At 43.8% G+C, this 17,631-nt stretch overlaps 1 protein-coding gene across 1 annotated transcript; it reads left to right on the plus strand.

The window, feature by feature from the left end:
- Positions 1-4,252: 4,252 nt before the first annotated feature.
- Positions 4,253-15,223, plus strand: LOC117734810 (voltage-dependent T-type calcium channel subunit alpha-1I-like). The gene is made up of 30 exons (XM_034539078.1): positions 4,253-4,334; positions 4,535-4,671; positions 4,799-4,887; positions 5,391-5,550; positions 5,677-5,974; positions 6,123-6,215; positions 6,334-6,506; positions 6,621-6,693; positions 6,789-6,920; positions 7,253-7,401; positions 8,167-8,343; positions 8,475-8,586; positions 8,676-8,831; positions 8,959-9,078; positions 9,231-9,316; positions 9,471-9,594; positions 9,762-9,830; positions 10,281-10,462; positions 10,598-10,724; positions 10,812-10,937; positions 11,654-11,743; positions 11,865-12,039; positions 12,322-12,449; positions 12,559-12,668; positions 12,776-12,909; positions 13,037-13,095; positions 13,483-13,561; positions 13,857-13,978; positions 14,436-14,588; positions 14,668-15,223. Exons 1-30 carry the CDS (start codon positions 4,296-4,298, stop codon positions 14,737-14,739), a joined length of 3,744 nt encoding a protein of 1,247 aa, XP_034394969.1. The 5' UTR covers positions 4,253-4,295; the 3' UTR covers positions 14,740-15,223.
- The last annotated feature ends 2,408 nt before the right edge of the window (positions 15,224-17,631 follow it).

A 17,631-nucleotide genomic window follows, 5' to 3' on the forward strand; every position in this document is an offset into this window, starting at 1 on the left:
TAATGCATTTTCATTCATGCTCATACTGTAGGTACACTTTTATTTTGCTTACATGTGAATTATTTTAGTCCATACGTTACTGTCTGTCTATCGATGACTTTAACTGCCATTAACTGGCCTTTAACTGCCATTAACTGGCCTTTTACTGCCTTTAAAGGCTCACTTACAGTTGTACTGTTTATTGGTGTGCATTGTAAACCAACTGTAAAATAAACAATTAAATTAAATGCAAAAATACAATGTACAGTGTGGTAAACATGTAACTTAGCTAACGCTAACATTTTGTATCAACATTATTATAATGAGTCCTAATGACCCAATGTATTTGACCTTGCTTATTTTACTGGCTGCTCACTAAATAAATCTTTTTAAGGCAAATATTAATAAACAAATGATTTTAATTGATTATTTTTTAAGAGAGTCCGTGATCAGATATACTCCCATAGCAACAACGGCTTTGGCAACGCCGGCATTGGTTGCTAGGCACGCACGTTTTTGTCTATGAGGATTTTACCCTCACGCAGTCATGTGATGGTGTCACGCTCACAGGGGCTCTCTGATAAATTCAATGGGTGATTTATTCAAATTTTATTCCCAACGACCTATTATTACGTTGCTTCTTGCTTTTATTCAAGTAAATGATCTGAATGATTTCTCAATTTAAAAAAAAATGAATTAGTCAAACGAAATAAAAAATATATTCTCTCACACACCTGCCTGCCTGTTTTTCTTCCCCGTAGCCCATCCCTCTCTTCCCGTTTCTCTTGTTGACATCCCTCCAGAGTAACTTTGCTTGGACTCGAGACTCAAGCATGACCGAGGTGGCGGTCGCCATACCACGGCCAGGAGGTCCCAACCCATCTGGCGTCTCCGCCGAGCAGGAGCACCTCCCGTACCCTAATCTGGCCTCGGTGGTCCTGGGCTGGTTTAAGCAGACATCAAGACCCCGTAACTGGTGCCTTAAGATTGCCTTGAGCCCATATCCTTTCTCACCTATCCAAAATATGTGTACAAAAATAATACAAAACGTGAGTGCATGCTTGAGTAGAGTAAAGGCCGCACTCAGCTGTCGCTATTAATACACTGTAACGTAGTTTAAAATAGGCATCGTTAGTCCCGTTGGGTGTTTCTAGTATGTAATCATCGATCCACTGTTTTTATGAATGAGTGAACGTGTTTGAGGTTGTTTTTTTTAAATAGGAACAATATGACATACAGGGATCAAAGAACAAGTATTTTCATTTTTTGTGTATGCGTTAGTCAATTTACAATAGTGAAGAAGAAAACAGGAAAGTAAAACAGAAAATAAAAAAGTAAGGAAATAACTGAAGATAATAACAACAGTCCAAAAAAGAAAAAAATTATAACAATGAATAATAAAACATTACTAAGTGGCGGACCTGAAAGTATCTGAAGAGATTTGAACGGTCCAGGTCACATCTCTCACAAAGTCCAATTCAGATGGTGGGAATAGATGGTTATTACTAATCGGACCCAGAGAAGAAGCGGCTTGAAATTTAAAGTGACAACGAAATTAATCCATTAATCCAAAATTATATTTTTTTAATGTTAGTTGCCCAATAATAAAAAATGAATTTAGGAAGAGCCACGCCATCCATGTCCCCCGGGCCTTGGAGAAAGACCTTGCTCACTCGTGGCGACTTACCTGCCCAGATAAAGTTTAGAATGATCTTATCAATAGATCGGAAAAAAGATTTTGGTAAGCATCTAAACAAGTATAGAAATTTGGGAAATACATTCATTTTTATGGACTGCACCCTGCCAGGTAGTGACAGGGGAAGGTTGCTCCATCTAAGAAGGTCATTTTTCATATTTTCAACCAAGGGGTTAAAGTTGGCTGTATGAAGAGAAGCAAGACTGGCGGGTTATGTTCACACCAAGGTATCTGAAACCTGAACTGGCCAGACGAAAAGGTACTGAAGTTTGTTGAATTTGGCAAGCCAAATCGTTTATTGGGTACAATTCACTCTTTTTTTAAGTTTAATTTATATCCTGAAAATGAACCAAATTCCACCAGAATCGATTTAATTGTAGGAAAGGATGCCACTGGGTCATTTACATACAACAAAAGGTCATCTGTGTACAGTGATACACGATGTTCTATCCCACCCCTGCGTACTCCTCGCAAAAGTGGAGATGTTTTCAATGTAATGGAGGGTGGTTCTATTACATTTGCAAAAAGCAAGGGGGAAAGTGGGCATCCTTGGCATGTGCCTCTTGTTAGAGAGAAATATGGGGAACGTAGTGAGTTTGTGCTGACACATGCTTGCGGATATGAATATAAGAGTTTAATCCAGGAGGCGAAAATATCACCAAACCCGAATTTCTGTAGGACCATGAATAAATACTCCCACTCAATCCGGTCAAAAGCCTTTTCAGCGTCTAATGAGATAACTGCTTCCGGGACCAGCGGGAAGTGGGAATTATGTTAAGCAACCTGCGGATGTTGGAAAATGAATGACGATCTTTAACGAAACCAGTCATGGTCTTCAGAAATAATTAAAGGGGTGATATTTTCAAGTCGGCGAGACGGTACCTTTGCAACGATTTTTGCGTCTACATTAAGAAGTGAGATCGGCCGGTAGGATCCACAATCAGACGGGTCCCTGTCCTTTTTTAGTAAAAGTGTGATGGTTGCTTGTGAGCGAGTAGGTGGAAGAGTACCCTTAATCAGCGACTCCTGATACATTCCAAGAAGAATTGGAGAAAGCTTCTTATTCAATTTTTTTGTAAAACTCTGCCGTAAAGCCATCGGGGCCCGGAGTCTTGCCACTCTGCATGGTTGTAATTGCTGCCTGGACTTCTTCCAGTTCTATTGTTCTATCTAGCTCTGAGATCTTATCTGATTCGAGGCATGGGAAGTTGAGGCCGACTAAAAAGGTCGTCATTGGTCCTTTTGTATAGAGGTGGATTCAGAGGTATACAATTTAGTGTAATATGCCTCAAAAACGTTGTTAATTTCTTTTGGGTTTGTTTTCAAGTTTCCACGACTGTCTTTAATCTCAGGGATGAGCCGTGAGGCTGCTTCCCGTTTGAGCTGATGAGCCAGCAGCCGACTGTTCTTGTCCCCATACTCATATGACCGGCCACGAGAGGACAACAGTAGTTGTTTGGCTTTTTTGGTTGATAGAAGATTAAATTCTAATTGCAGGTTTTCCCTTTTTTTTTTTTAAAGCTCAGGTGATGGATTAGAAACACACTCAAGGTTGTGAATGGATTCAGTTAAATGTTTTAGTTGTTGCCTCCTCATTTTGTTTGAGTACGATGTAAAGGAAATAATTTCCCCTCGTAGAATCGCTTTAAGCGATTAGACTTTTTCAAATGTGTTTCCTGGAGGAAAACTACATCAGCTTTATCTGACAGAGTTGTCTCCAACCCTCAGAGTATCAGAGGAATTGCTAGTGTTAGCCATGAACAGTTTGTGGTTTAGAGTAGAGAGACACCAAGATGAGAGTTACAGAGAAGACTGTGGTTAGATTAAAATAACGGTTGGAAAAATGAGAAAGAAGAGCATATCTGGTTCTGCCCCTTAGTTCTGTCCTTGTGACTGCAATCATTAGTTTGTTTGCATTACAACGTAAATTGTAGGCCAAACCCATATTACCCCGAAAACAATCCTAGGTCTACTTCCCGAAACGAAGAGAACCGCAGGAGAAAACTAATCTTAAACTTCCAGTGCATCAAATTACTCACTAGCCTAAACAAACGGGTGGTTCCTTGTCCTGGTAATAGTGAAAGGTCACCATCATTGTTTGGAGTTGGGTCGGGAGCGTGGCGCGCCGAGGCGGTGTGTCCGGTCCAAGGTCGGCGGAATGGGGAATAAGTCGCTTCCCAAAGTCTAGGCAAAATAATCCCGACATTAATTTGACCGGATCAGTCCCTTCTATTCTCTCTGCCAAGTTGGTCACTCTCAGATTGCACCGCCTTGATCTGTTTTCAAGATCATCCACTGTGTCAGCGAGAATGCAGTTTCTATTTTTTAGTGAGGCGCACATTTCTTCGAGGCCGACAATTCTCCCGGTGATGTGGCGGCTCGTTCGTCCTTCTTCGTCCGCAGATTATGGCTCATTTGTCTCTCAGACGTAAGTATGAAGCAGGCAGAAGTATTAATGTGTTTTTTAAGATTTAATCATTTGAAAGTTGCGAGACACGTCTATCCCCCTACGCATGCTAACCGGAAGTCGTTTGAGTTTTGACCTTAACCCCCCTTTTCCTCCACGTGGTTGGATTGCGTGTCCACGCTGGTGGTCCTCCTCAACTGCCTGAGTTTGGGCATGCTCCAAGCCGGTGACGAGAGGAGCTCCACGTTTCAGGTGAGCGTTTTTGTCGCGCACAAATCATAACGCAAAAGACTAATAACAAACCTAAAATGGTTTTATATATATATATATATATATATATATATATATATATATATATATAATGAAAAACACACTACATTCAAGATGTCCTTCTGTATTTATGAGAAAGCACAACGTTGGTATTGTTGTTTTCTACTTTTATTTATTGCCAGGTTGTGGACTCTTTGGTCGTGGCGTTTTTTGTGCTAGAAATGCTCGTCAAGATGTTGGCCAAGGGATGCTTTGGTTACCAGGGCAGTTACCTCGGCAACCGATGGCACAGGTTGGACCTTTTCATCAACTGCGGAGTGTGAGTATTCCAGAAACAGTTTATATGTGTTTTATATTGTGAGCAGGTTGGTTTCATATTCATGTAAAAAAAAAAAAAAAAAAAAGCAAACTCACTTCTTCCCACTCTCCCACTTTTTTCCCTTCAGGTTGTTCGGCCACTTTATGGAAAACGTCAACTTCCACTTCCAAATCTGCCGGGTGCTCGGACCGATGCGGCTGGTCAGCAGAGTGACCAGTAAGTGTTTCCATACACGCACCCCACAAGTTAGCAAGTTATGTACATTTCAAGCTTTTAATGTGACTCTTATGAGTATCGATCGATGTGATAAACCTCCGGAAAGCGGGTCCGCTTCTTTACGATTTACTTTTTTCGTAGTGGATGACAAAAATGTAAACCTCATGTAATAACATGTACTTTTATCTGGCGAGAAGAATCTGGTTGTAAACACCGTATGCAGTATAACAGTAGACAGTATAATACCTCTACTGTCCAATGCAATTCAAAATAATGCAAATGATAACTCTATAAGTGCATGCTATCTATATTATATTTTAGACTATTTTAGATTTTATTTAGGAACGGCGCTGAAATGCGGATACATACTTGTATTACAAACCGGCAGCTCTTTTTCTACCGGTCCGACAAAAAAAAAAAAGGACCTTTTAAGAAAATCACTAAGAAGGTCTTCACTATATTAAGTTGTGTTGACGCCATCTTTTCCGTCTTCCTCTGCGCAGGTATACGGGACGTGTTCGCGGTCCTGATGGACATCTTCCCCATGCTCCTCAACGTTCTCTTCCTCTACCTTTTCGTGGTCCACATCTTCGGGGTCATGGGAGTCCAGCTGTGGGCCGGGCTGCTGCGCAACCGCTGCTTCCTGGCGGAGGACGTCCCCGCGTAAGGATATCTCAATATCCACAATTACCAATTATTCTCGTGGCTTTTTGATTATAGTTTGGTCTTTTAAATTGTCAATATGATTGCTGTTAATTTCTCAACAAACCGTCGTCTTTCTTTAACCAGAGAGTACAAGGCGTCGATGGCTCCCTACTACACGAGCATGTACGATGATTATTACCCGTACATCTGTTCGACCGACGGCATGAGCGGCATGAGACGCTGTCACAACCTGCCGCCGTCCGTTGAGAACGGCCAGGCGTGCACTCTGACCCCTCCCGGCGATGCGCTGGGCCCCCCGGTGGCCAACGCCTGCGTGAACTGGAACACGCTCTACAACATCTGTCGTGCTGGGGACCTGAACCCGAGCCATGGGGCCATCAACTTTGACAACATTGGCTACGCCTGGATAGCCATATTCCAGGTAAGAAGGGCTGTCAGAAATACGTCTGTCTGTCTGTCTGTTGTCTTTCTGTCTATGTATCTGTCTGTCTGTCTATCCATGTGACTCACTAGTCATCCTGTTTTGAACTCAGCGCTAACATTGCATTCTTCTGTCTTTCCGCCTGCAGGTCATCACTATGGAAGGATGGTCGAACATCATGTTTTACGTCATGGACGCCTATTCCTTCTGGTGCTTTGTGTTTTTCGTCCTCGTCACCATTGTGAGTACAGCCACTCGTCTTCGTTGTTCCTGGGTCTCAAACGACGGTTCACGTGTCGGTATTATTCCAAACTCTTTCGATCTCCCTGAAGCATTTTTTCCCCCCCCTCCCCGACCAGATGGGCTCCTTTATCATGATGAACGTGTGCGCGGTCGTCATCGCCACCCAGTTCTCTGACAACCTGGACCAGATAAAGGAGTGCGACAGGAGAGTCACGGAGGCCGCGTCCATCTCGGGGGTCTTTTCAAAGTTGACCGGCTGCCTGAATGGAATCGGACTCGCCGTCTGCAGGTCGGTCCCCGTACACGACCATTTGAAACACGTCGGTGGAGTTGTGGTCAGATGTGTGGGGGTTTGCGGTCTTCATTCCACCTGAAAAATAACTTCCTTTTGGGTTATTTTCAGTTATTTACAGGTTTTAACAAATAGACGTCGTAACCGGGTCCATCATAAAGGCGCCGGGACAGATGACAAGTCGGTAAGACACAAAAAATTGTTCTGCACTGCAACCAGCGGCGGAAGGCGTTGCCTCGGCAACGAGAAGTCACCTGACGTGACCGTGTCATCTTTCAGATCATGGTTGAAATCTGCACACCGGTCACCGACTGGTTGCTCAGAGTCGTCAGAAACAAGATCTTCGACAGAGTGATCATTTTCGCCGTTTTCCTCAGCATCCTCACCATGGCCGCAGAGCATCACGACCAGGTGAGGAGTGTCTTCAAGTGTGTGAGGTGACGACGGACTGAGGGCCCGGCACGCTCCGACAAAGATTGACTTAAAAATCTAATCGGAGTTCAGAAAAACTAGGTTTGAAATGACGCATCATCTTTAAAATTAAGAAGAGCTCAGTTGCGGAATTAAAAACTAACCTCTGTTTTTGCGTAAGTGTAATCAATATGATTTATTGTTTACGATGTGCTTGCTTACCCAAAATGAAAAGTAAAATAAATAAATAAAATAAGCATTGCATTTGGGAGCTTGTGAGTAGGCTTCTTTCTCGCTCCCTTCACCTCCTCTCCGTCCTCGTCCTCCTGCAGCCGATGGAGTTGACGAGCGTGTTGCGGATCAGCAACAACATCTTGACCGTGGTCTTTGTGGTGGAGATGGTCTTGAAGCTGGTGGCTCTCAGGTGGCTGTATTTCAAGGACAACAACAACTTGTTTGACTTTTTCATCGTCATCATCAGGTAACAGGAGTTTTTGTTTTGGGTGGGGGGAGGGGGGTTCAACTGGCCAGGCCAGCGTTTCTGAGATAGGTGTGAGACAAGGAGAAAAGATGATGTTGTGATCTTCGCAATAAAACATCTTTGATGTGATGTGTCGACTCTTGGCCAATCAGCATTAAGATGTCCGCAGCGGGGGGTTGGGGTTAGCTTGAATGTCAGCCCTACCACACATCTACTGCTGCAGAATTACAAGGCCCAAAAAAGGAAGTTGGTTGACTTTAACCATATTGTATATAATAAAAAAAAATATTTGTTATTATTATTATTATTATTATTATTATTAGGGCCCGAGCACTGACGTAGTCGGAGCGGAGGACCTATTGTTCTTAAAATGTTTGTTGTGTACTAAAAAGGTGTGGCTAGGTATGAAACCTCAATCCCGTAATTGGTTCTGTCCAAAATGTTTATTATTATTACCGTACGTGTGTTTCTATGTTCTTAATCAGATCAGTTTAAAGTTTTGGTCAGAAGACCGTAGTTATGAAAGCTTGAGGTACAAATTTACGACGCATTATTTTATAGTTAAAGCTGTGGATTCTGGATGAGACCAGTCGTGCACCATAAGACCATAAAAGCCACCCAAAAATAAAAGCAATTTTGACACGAGCAGCAGTCTCAGTAACAGGCGGAGGTGACAGCCTCGACGTACGTTACGTTGACTACAAGCGACAGCGGTCAGACAGGAGCGTGTGTGTGTGTATGTGTGTGTGTGTTTGTGTCTTTCAGCCTGTGGGAGACGATCACTAAAGTCAGCGGCAGGTTGTCGGTCCTCCGGGTGCTACGGTTTGGGAGGATGCTCCACTTCTTCCCTCATCTGAAGAAGCAGCTGCTGGTGCTGAAGAGGGCCATGGTGGATGCAGCTCCACTCTGCTTAATCATGCTATTTTTCATCTTACTTTTCAGGCATGCACACACACACACACACACACACACACACAAATCATTTCTGCCCACTGCGTGTCTGTGTGGGAGACATCTGACCAGACGCATTACTTTTCAATGACTGTCGCTTCTTGTTCTCGCTCCCCTTGCAGTCTCATCGGCAGGCAGCTGTTTGGAAAGCACTTTGAGTTCAGGACTGTGGACGGAGACCCCGACAGGAAGAACTTCGACACAATGCTCTGGTCCATGGTCACTGTGTTCCAGGTCGGTTTTGTCAGACTTCCTTAATTTTGTGATTGTGTGCACTTTGCGTCTCAAAAAGTGGCCCCTCAAACCCTCTCCGTTCGATCCAGATTCTGACTGAGGAGGACTGGAACCTGGTGTTATATAACATGATGGAGGCCACCAGTCCGTGGGCCGCCATCTACTTTGTGGCGGTCTTAGTGACGGGAAAACACGTGCTTCTGAACGTCCTCGTGGGCATCGTCATTCAGGGCTTCCAAGACAGAGTGAGGACCCGGTGTCTTCTCCCAAGAGTTGTATTTTTACAAATGTGGCTTTTTAAGTAGGGCGCACACTCGCACGCTTTTTCCACTCGCGCCTTTTGCCGAACTCTTTCTCCCCCGTTGTTTCCAGTCCACCGAGGACGGCCCGTCTGATCGAGACTCCTCTCAGTCCGCCGGCTCCTCTCCTGCCGACGGGACCCCCGAAGACCCTCCCGAGGAAGGTTCCTTACCTACAAACAATAAGGACACCGTAAGTTCCAGGCTAGCGATAGTTTTAAGTCTGGTTTCTTGGTCTCTTTACCGCTGTTCTGAGCGACGTCTTTTTAAGTATTTTGCCCACGCTTTAGACAAAGAGAGATGGCTAATGTGTTGATTACCCCCACCCCCCCACCCCCCCGGCAGAGATCTCTGAACTGGATCCAGAAAACACTCCGCTGGTTCAAAGAACATGAAGACTGGTCGTTCTACATGTTGTCTCCCCAGAACCGGTAAGTCTCTCACACGCACACACATGAACACAAACAAACGTGATTAATGCTTGAATAAATATGGAAAGATTGTTCTCGGGATACTTTATATGCAGTACATGAAGGAAGTGAAATGTGTGTGTGTGTGTGTGTGTGTGTGTCTGTGTGTTTTTAGATTCCGCATCTTTTGCCAACGTGTGATTGTTACTAAGATTTTCAACTACACGGTTTTGGCCTTTATTGTTCTGAACTGTATCACCATCGCTATGGAGAGGCCTGGAATAAAACCTGGAAGCACGGTGAGACATGTACACACACACACCTACAAAACACCTTAAGTATTTGGTCTCTGAGTTCTCTCTGGATGTTTTGTAATTAATGAAACCAATAATATGTCATTTAAATGTGATTAGATATAATATAAAATACAGGCATGTTGGAAAATTAATCTCACTCTGCCCTCTAGGAGAAATTGTTCCTGAAAGTTTCCAGTTACATATTCTCTGCTGTCTTCCTGGTCGAGATGCTTTTCAAGGTAAACATCTTTCTTTTTTTTCCTTTTTTTTATTACTTTAGTCACTGAAACGGCATTCTTATTATGAACTATAATATTTAATTTGTTCTAATAAATACCAGTACATCTGAGCTAACACTTCCTATGATGCCCATGTCCAGAATGCATTGCAAACCCACTTAGAATGCGTTATAATCTGCCTATAGCACTTTATCCCAGCAGTTTATAATGATTTATGAAGTTAAGTATCGTAATACTGAAACCATTTCTTGTCTCTCACTTGCACATAGTGTAAGTATGATTCCCATGGTTGTGATTCAGGATACACTTTGTTATAATGCAATATAATCTGGTTATAAGTGACTCTCAAGAGGTCATCGGGTGCTTTAAGTAAAGTAATGAAATTCCAACGGTGCGCGTTTCAATAAATCATTATTTTTTTACCTTCAAATCAATGTGTTTTGACGCCAGGTTCTGGCTCTGGGTCTGCTGGTCGGGCCCGAGAGCTACTGCCGGTCGGCCTGGAACGTGATGGACGGCTTGCTGGTGATTCTTTCTTTCGCCAACATCCTTGTTTCTCTGGTCAGCAAGGAACACAAAATGCTGGGCGTCGTGAAAGTGTTGCGCCTGCTCCGCACATTCCGCCCCCTGAGGTGCGTGATTCTGTGTGTGTGTGTGTGTGTGTGTGTGTGTGTGCGCGTACAGTATAGACGTTGGTGTGCTGTCGTGCGTCAGCGACCCCCGCATCTTTTCGTCGCCGTCTTTGTGACGACCTTTCTGTGTTCCAGGGTCATCAAGCGAGCCCCGAAGCTGAAGCTGGCCGTGGAGGCTCTGATCGCCGCCGTCAAGCCCATCGGGAACATCACGCTCATATGCTGCGCCTTCATCTTTTTCTACGCCATCCTCGGCGTGCAGGTACCGGGGCAATGCACACACACACACACACATTTTATTGTGCGGGTCAAAAACCCACCTCTCTGCTGGCTTTTTTTTTCTCCGTAGTTGTTCAAGGGAAAGTTCGACGTCTGTATCGGCGAATTCGTCGAACACATCACCAACAAGACGGACTGTCTGTCGGCCAACTACCGCTGGGAGAGAAAGTTCTTTAACTTTGACAGCCTGCCGCAGGTACGGACGATGCGAGGTTCAGCGTGTGGAAACGGATCGAATACATATACTCTACACGTGTTTGTGATTTGACATTTAAAGCGGTTTCGAATATGGTATATCTGATCATCACGCAAGTGCGGTACGTTATACATTCAAATCATCCCCCCCAAATGTCGCCACTTTCTTTGTTGTTTTAACATTTGATACAGTGTTTTTATGTAATTGGTTCCCTGTACACTTGACAATAAACTGTAACACTTTGCCGGTTACAACCACGTTTAGAGGATTCGTGCACAGATTATTCAATTTCAATTCAGTTTATTTTGTATAGCCCAATATCACAAATGACAAATTTGCCTCAGAGGGCTTTACAATCTGTACACATACGACATCCCTGTCCCAGGACCTCACATCGGATCAGGAAAAACTCCCCAAAAATGACCTTTCACATCTCTGAATGATTAGCGCTCCAGTAGTTGGTCAGCCATTCGGCACGTTTACAAGATCTATCGCGCTTAATATTATGATGCAGATTAAAAAAAGCTAAAAGATGAGGGGGGCTTCACTGGTTCATAAAGTTGAAGCTTTTTCTGAGAGTCTGGTCCAAGGCCGTGTAATGCCTTACACAGTAATAAAAGAACTTTCAAATAAAAAATGCAAACAAACGGGTTACCAGTATAAAGGTTTAAAAACATACAAAACGTATAATATAAACTTTTGTTTCCCCTGTTCAGGCTCTGATGTCGCTGTTCGCGATGTACTCCAAAGATAGCTGGGTGCACATCATGTACAATGGACTGGATGCCGTGGGAGTGGACCAGCAGGTGTCTGATTTTTTTTTTTGTCGTGCTAAATGAAAGAGAGAGATATGAATTATTTTAACTTCTCAAGACACAATCTGATGCCTCTTTACCCCCCCCCCCCCCCCCCCCATCCCCATCTCAGCCTGTGATGAACCACAATGAGTGGGTGCTTTTTTACTTCATCCCCTTCATGATAATGAGCTTCTTTCTGCTGGACATGTTCATCGGCGTGATGGTGGACACCTTCCACCAGTGTCAGCAGAAGCAGAAGAGGCTAGACGAGGCAGAAGGAACAGCATTGCATGTCCGGGGCAGAGGTAAGGGAAGGGGGGGGGCGGTGGGCATCAATGCATATATCGGGTTTCATATACCAAAATGGCGTCGGTGAGAGGGGAATCTGATGCCATAAAGCCAAAAACAATAAACCAGCCGAAATGACGTTAAAATGCATAATCATATACATCGATCATTGCAGCCAAAAACAGTATCTCCCATTTTCTGTCTGTGTACATATAAATGTGCGTGTGTGTGTGGTTGTGTGTGTGTGTGTGTGCGTGAAGCCGTTGGTCCTCCCGAGTCTGAAGCGACGTTGTATTTAGCGTCATACTCGCGCACGCGGCGGTGCGTCCACGCCCTGTGCACGAGCCGCTACCTCGACCTCTTCATGGCCGCCATAATCGGGATGAGCGTCATGGTCATGGCTCTGGAACACTACGGTGAACCTCAGGTATTCGCTAAAGGCACGCGTAGAAGTGCAGCAAATGAATTGAATGTACATGGATGGAAACTAACCTGTGTGTGTGTGTGTGTGTGTGTGTGTGTGTGTGTGTGTGCAGTACATCACTCAGTTGACCGAGTGTTGCCACTATGTGTTCACCCTCATCCTGATCGGGGAGGTCCTGCTGAAGGTCGTGGCGTTCGGCGGACGCAGGTTCTTGCGAAATAGGTAACGCACGAGCATGAGGGAGTTTATTTCCTCATCCGCTGTCAGTGTATATTACTTTTGTGTGTGTGTGTGTGTGTGTGTGTGTGTGTGTGTGTGTGTGTGTTTAGTTGGAATCTGCTGGACCTGGTTGTCGTATTTGTCTCCGTCTTGGGGATTGTTGTAACTGAGATGAAGATGACGCACACCATTACCATCAATCCCAGCATCCTCCGAGTCGGCAGAGTCCTCAAACTTGCACAAGGTATGCACACACACGCAGACACACACACACATACACACACTCGACAGAAATGTAAACGCGCGCGTGTGTGTGCGAGTTGTCGTGTATGCAAAGTTGTTCGTGACGACGACTGTGTGTCTCTCTTCAGTTCTGAAGGCCGAAAAGATCCGGGTTCTGCTGACAACCGTGATCAAAACGCTGGCGCAGGTAAACGCTCGATGTATTTATTTAGTTTTTGTCTGATTCCTCATGAACATATAAATGTGAGAATGAACTCTTTGTTTTTGGGGATAAGCTGCATTGTGTACTTGAGTTGAGGAACGTTTGAGTGTCGGCACACTTTACGAGTGTCTGTGTTTGTCGGCGCGCTACAAACCCCTCGCGACGCGGTTCACTCCCCAAAATCTGCAGACTAATAACGATGAAACACGTCAGCATGAATAGATCTCTGATCATTTGAAAGCCGTGGCAGCAAAACGCAGCAATGTGGGAGCAGAAGAGAAAAAGAAAAAGAGACCTCGAGGTCTCGAATGAAGGCCGATGATGTTAGTGTTTGTCGCGTGTGAGGGATCTCACGTGCATTTTGAATTGCAGGTTGGAAACATATGTCTCCTTTTCATATTTTTTTTCTACGTCTACGCCGCGCTGGGAGTGGAGCTCTTCGGTGAACTCGGTCAGTCACACACACACAAACAAGGGCATGCAGCAATGGATCATGGTCCCGGAGCTTATCCCAGAAGCCATATTGTTGCTAAGGGAACCAATGAAGCCTTTAGCTCAAACCAGGCGGAGTAGTGAGCGTAGGCCTACACTATCACTCTATTTATTTCAAAAACTATATTTTCTCACTTCCCAAAAATGTTTTGAAGCTGACTTTTTTCAATTTTTTGGGATAAATAAACAGTGTGCGTATATATATATATATATATATATACATACTTACGTACATGTGTGTGTCGTGTGAACAGAATGCGTGAACAAGGACCTCTGCCGGGGCATCAACGAACACGTCAACTTCGAGAGCTTTGGAATTGCCCTGCTCGCTCTGTTCCAGGTTTGCACCGGGGACAATTGGAGCGTGATTATGAAGGTATGTGCACGCACGGCCATACGCACACATGAGCTCTGCACACGCTTCATCCCGGAGGGGGGGGGGGGCGAACGTGCGTCTTTAAGCGGGTATTGTCGTCCCACCTGCCAACAAAATGCCATATTTAATCTAATTAAAAACATGTGTATTTTATATAAGTGTGTTAATTAAGAACTGCAAACACTGTACGGTTATTTAAAGGGGATCTAACTTGTCTATTTAGTGTCTAAATAAAAGAGGCACTTTTAACCCTTTGTTTTAATTAATTTAATACATTTGAGAGACGATGCATTTAAGACGATGTCTTATAGTGCACAACAGGGGGGGGTTATATTAGTAAATGATGGACTCAGATCTTTTTCAAGTGTAAGATTCTACTGGGCCGATTATCAAAGTCCCCGTCAGGATTTCAGAGTGAGGTGGTATGCTTTCCGAGTCTCGCTCTGCCTCTCTCCAGGACACCATGACCCAGGATCGGCAAGACTCTAACTACCTCTTGTGGGTCTCGCCGATATTCTTCATTTCATTCGTGATCATGGCCCAGTTCGTCCTCGTCAACCTGGTGGTAGCTGTGATTATGCAGGCCATGGAGGACAGCAAGGAGGTGAAGGTGATGCACCGCTCTTTAAAAATGTATATGTATACAGTCAAATAGTGTCTCATAACTGTGTCTGTCCCCCCCCTTGAAGGAGGAACGCGTTGCAAAGGACCTGCTCTCGCTCACTCCAGTGGACTCTACCCACCGAGAAGACCGGCTCTAGATTTCCTATTCTTTTGGCAAATCTCTGCACGAGCCTCCTCGTAAAAAAAAAAGAAGCCGGATTGGAGTCGACGTCGTTGACAGAATCGGGATGTTTTCCTCCCAGAGGGATGCAGGCCATTTCAAGCTGTGACGAGGAGGAGGGCTCCCGATATGTGCGCACACGCACATATTTGTCCCATCTGCTCATCACTACTTATCTGCATGTCCTCAAAAGCTGACAGGGAGAAACTATATGCTATTGCAGTGTTTCTGGTCTGGAAATGTATAGAAAAGAGCTGTTTTTCCAAATGTGTGTTAAATGAGATAAATAAGATTTATATTAGGCTTTTGGAAAAAACAAAACCCTTGTAAAATATAACATTCTCATCTGTTGTGACCTAATTAATGTATTTTAGGCACCTCACGTTCAAGGTAGACTCATTAAATACATAAATGAACTCAGTGTTCAGATATCTGCCTGCAAATCCCTGTTGTCGTGGATACTGGAGGTGTGAGCACTAATTAGCTGTGTTTATACTCTAGCATCATGGTGATAATAATCATCGGTGTTTTCAGTTCTATATATATCCTCCTTCTTCTTATATGTTAATAAGCCTCACGCGGTGCTCTCCCAACATGCCACTTGATAATATACGATCATGGACAGCTGCATCATGAGGGTTTCATTTTTCACGAGGCTGTTATTGCAAACCTTATTATTTTCTGCTGTGATCACGACACAATCAGGGTCAAGATGGAGAAGCAGCTCACTCTCCGCTCTGGCGATGCATTCTGGTTTTATGTTCCAATATAAAAAACATGGCTAGGGGTCATATTTCGCTTTATAAGTGCAGGTACATGAATGCATTCATTTGCATTAATAAATATAGTATTTGAGAGTGAAGGTTTGGTTTTACATGCAAAGTTGAAGGACACCTGATTTAAAGGTACAGATGGACAGCACTTTGTTGGTTGATGGCAGGAACCAGAACATATTGAATAAATGCAGCTTTTCTTTGCCATTCTTTGCGCATAATACGGCCACTCCGAATGAACAGCCCATAATAGTCTCTTTCTGGAAATCTGAAGAGTGGGTTGCATATGATTGCCATGGAGAACGCAATCTCATCTCACAAGTGCAGTTCAGAGAAAATTGAAAAAAACATGTTGATTGGAAAAGCAACAGAGGGTTGATGAACCCTCCGCATAAATTCATTTCAAGATTTTTATTTTAGTTTATGGCTAATTTGACGGTCAGAAGAAAAGATAATATTACAAAAAACATATGTTAACAAAACACTGACACTACTATAATAGCTTAGTCAGTACCTCATAGGCTCGATATGCACTGACACACGTTGACGAGTAAATATAGAAACCACATTCACACAAAGTTCGATTTGGTTTGTATTTCTAGAAATTATTGGACCGTCATCTACCCAAACAGCCACACACTGTAACATCAACTGAAGTCATTGCACTTCACTTGCCTGTGGTCATTTGAATATACACCCTGGTCTCTTTGTGGGGATTTACAACACCACGCAAATATTATGAGCCCACCCATATTTTCAGATTATTTCCCAAGGCACAGACGAACCAAACCAATACTCCAAAACTTGAATTTTGATTGTAGACGTTTTAAATAATTCACTGATATTAGCTTCTCAAATGTGAATATTTGCTAGTTTTTCATAATACTTAACTACAATTAGTTGATTTAATTATAGTACACTTTGTTGTATGTGGATGGTATTAATCTACAGTTTAATAATCTCAGAAGAAGCAAGCAGGTGAAAACACAACACGACCCACCTTAAAAATAAACACAAAACCACTAGAGGGCAGCAAAGAGTGACAGTCATGCAACAGCGTTTCAGAAACAGCACCCTCCAGTGGACAGATCAGTGATCACGCTCAGTTCATGGTGTTTTTATAATACACACAAACACAAGAGAAGTTCGACTTCCTCTGCTACGTGACGTAGCAGAGGAAGTCTCTCCTCCCCCTCTGGTCTCCCAGACCTGCCTACATGCCCCCCCCCCCCCCCTTCCACCCCCTGCACTGACCTCATCAGGCCTTTGTTGCAAAACAAAGAGTGTCCAGGCATCTGTTTTCAGGAGAAATAAAGACAGGGAGGAGGTGGTGTATAAGGTTTGGCTCCACCAACCTGATCACTGAGAGTCACATGAAATCTAAACAAGGAGCAGCAAAAAGACAATGTCCTCCCACACTACACACTTATTTGATCTCTTTGTGAGCACTAGAAATACCTCCTTTAAAAAGGCAGCTTCACTGCTTGATAAACTTCTGATTTTTGTACACTTTGCCTGTGTGTTGTCTCCAAGACACGCATGCCTTTGTTGTTTCAAGGTGGAGCTGGTATTTCCTGTATATCCTGCTCAGTCAACCAGCCGACAGGCCCACTGCTCTTTCCTGCTGCTTCTCCCTCAGTTTCAGTTAATCATTACACACTCAACTTCACGATATGATCCCTCTGCACGTCCATGTAGACCGCTAGTAGACGGCAGAGATTTGAACCGGAATCCAAGCCCACGTAAATACAGGATGCATTGAGTATACTGTATACTGCAGAAGCATGTGACGTCAGACAACATCCCATTAGCTGTGATAAATAAGTAAAGAGCATGAGATGCAACGATGAAGCTGCCGAAGAGGCAATGCAGTCCATTGTTGAATCCCTCTGGGACCTTCAACTCACTCTGCTAAATTACCAGCATTGAACTATGGACAATTAAAGGGTCTGAGCTATACAATAATTGGATTTAGACCCACTGTATCACATGTCATGGCATTCGCAGAGCTGTAACATCCCAATATGTTTCTGCCTGTGTAGTCTCTGTGATATTTAAATATGAAACTTGCTTGCTAGATTGATGATTTTTTTTTG

This window comes from Cyclopterus lumpus, chromosome 8, assembly GCF_009769545.1.
Source record: "Cyclopterus lumpus isolate fCycLum1 chromosome 8, fCycLum1.pri, whole genome shotgun sequence".
Lineage (NCBI taxonomy): Eukaryota > Metazoa > Chordata > Actinopteri > Perciformes > Cyclopteridae > Cyclopterus > Cyclopterus lumpus.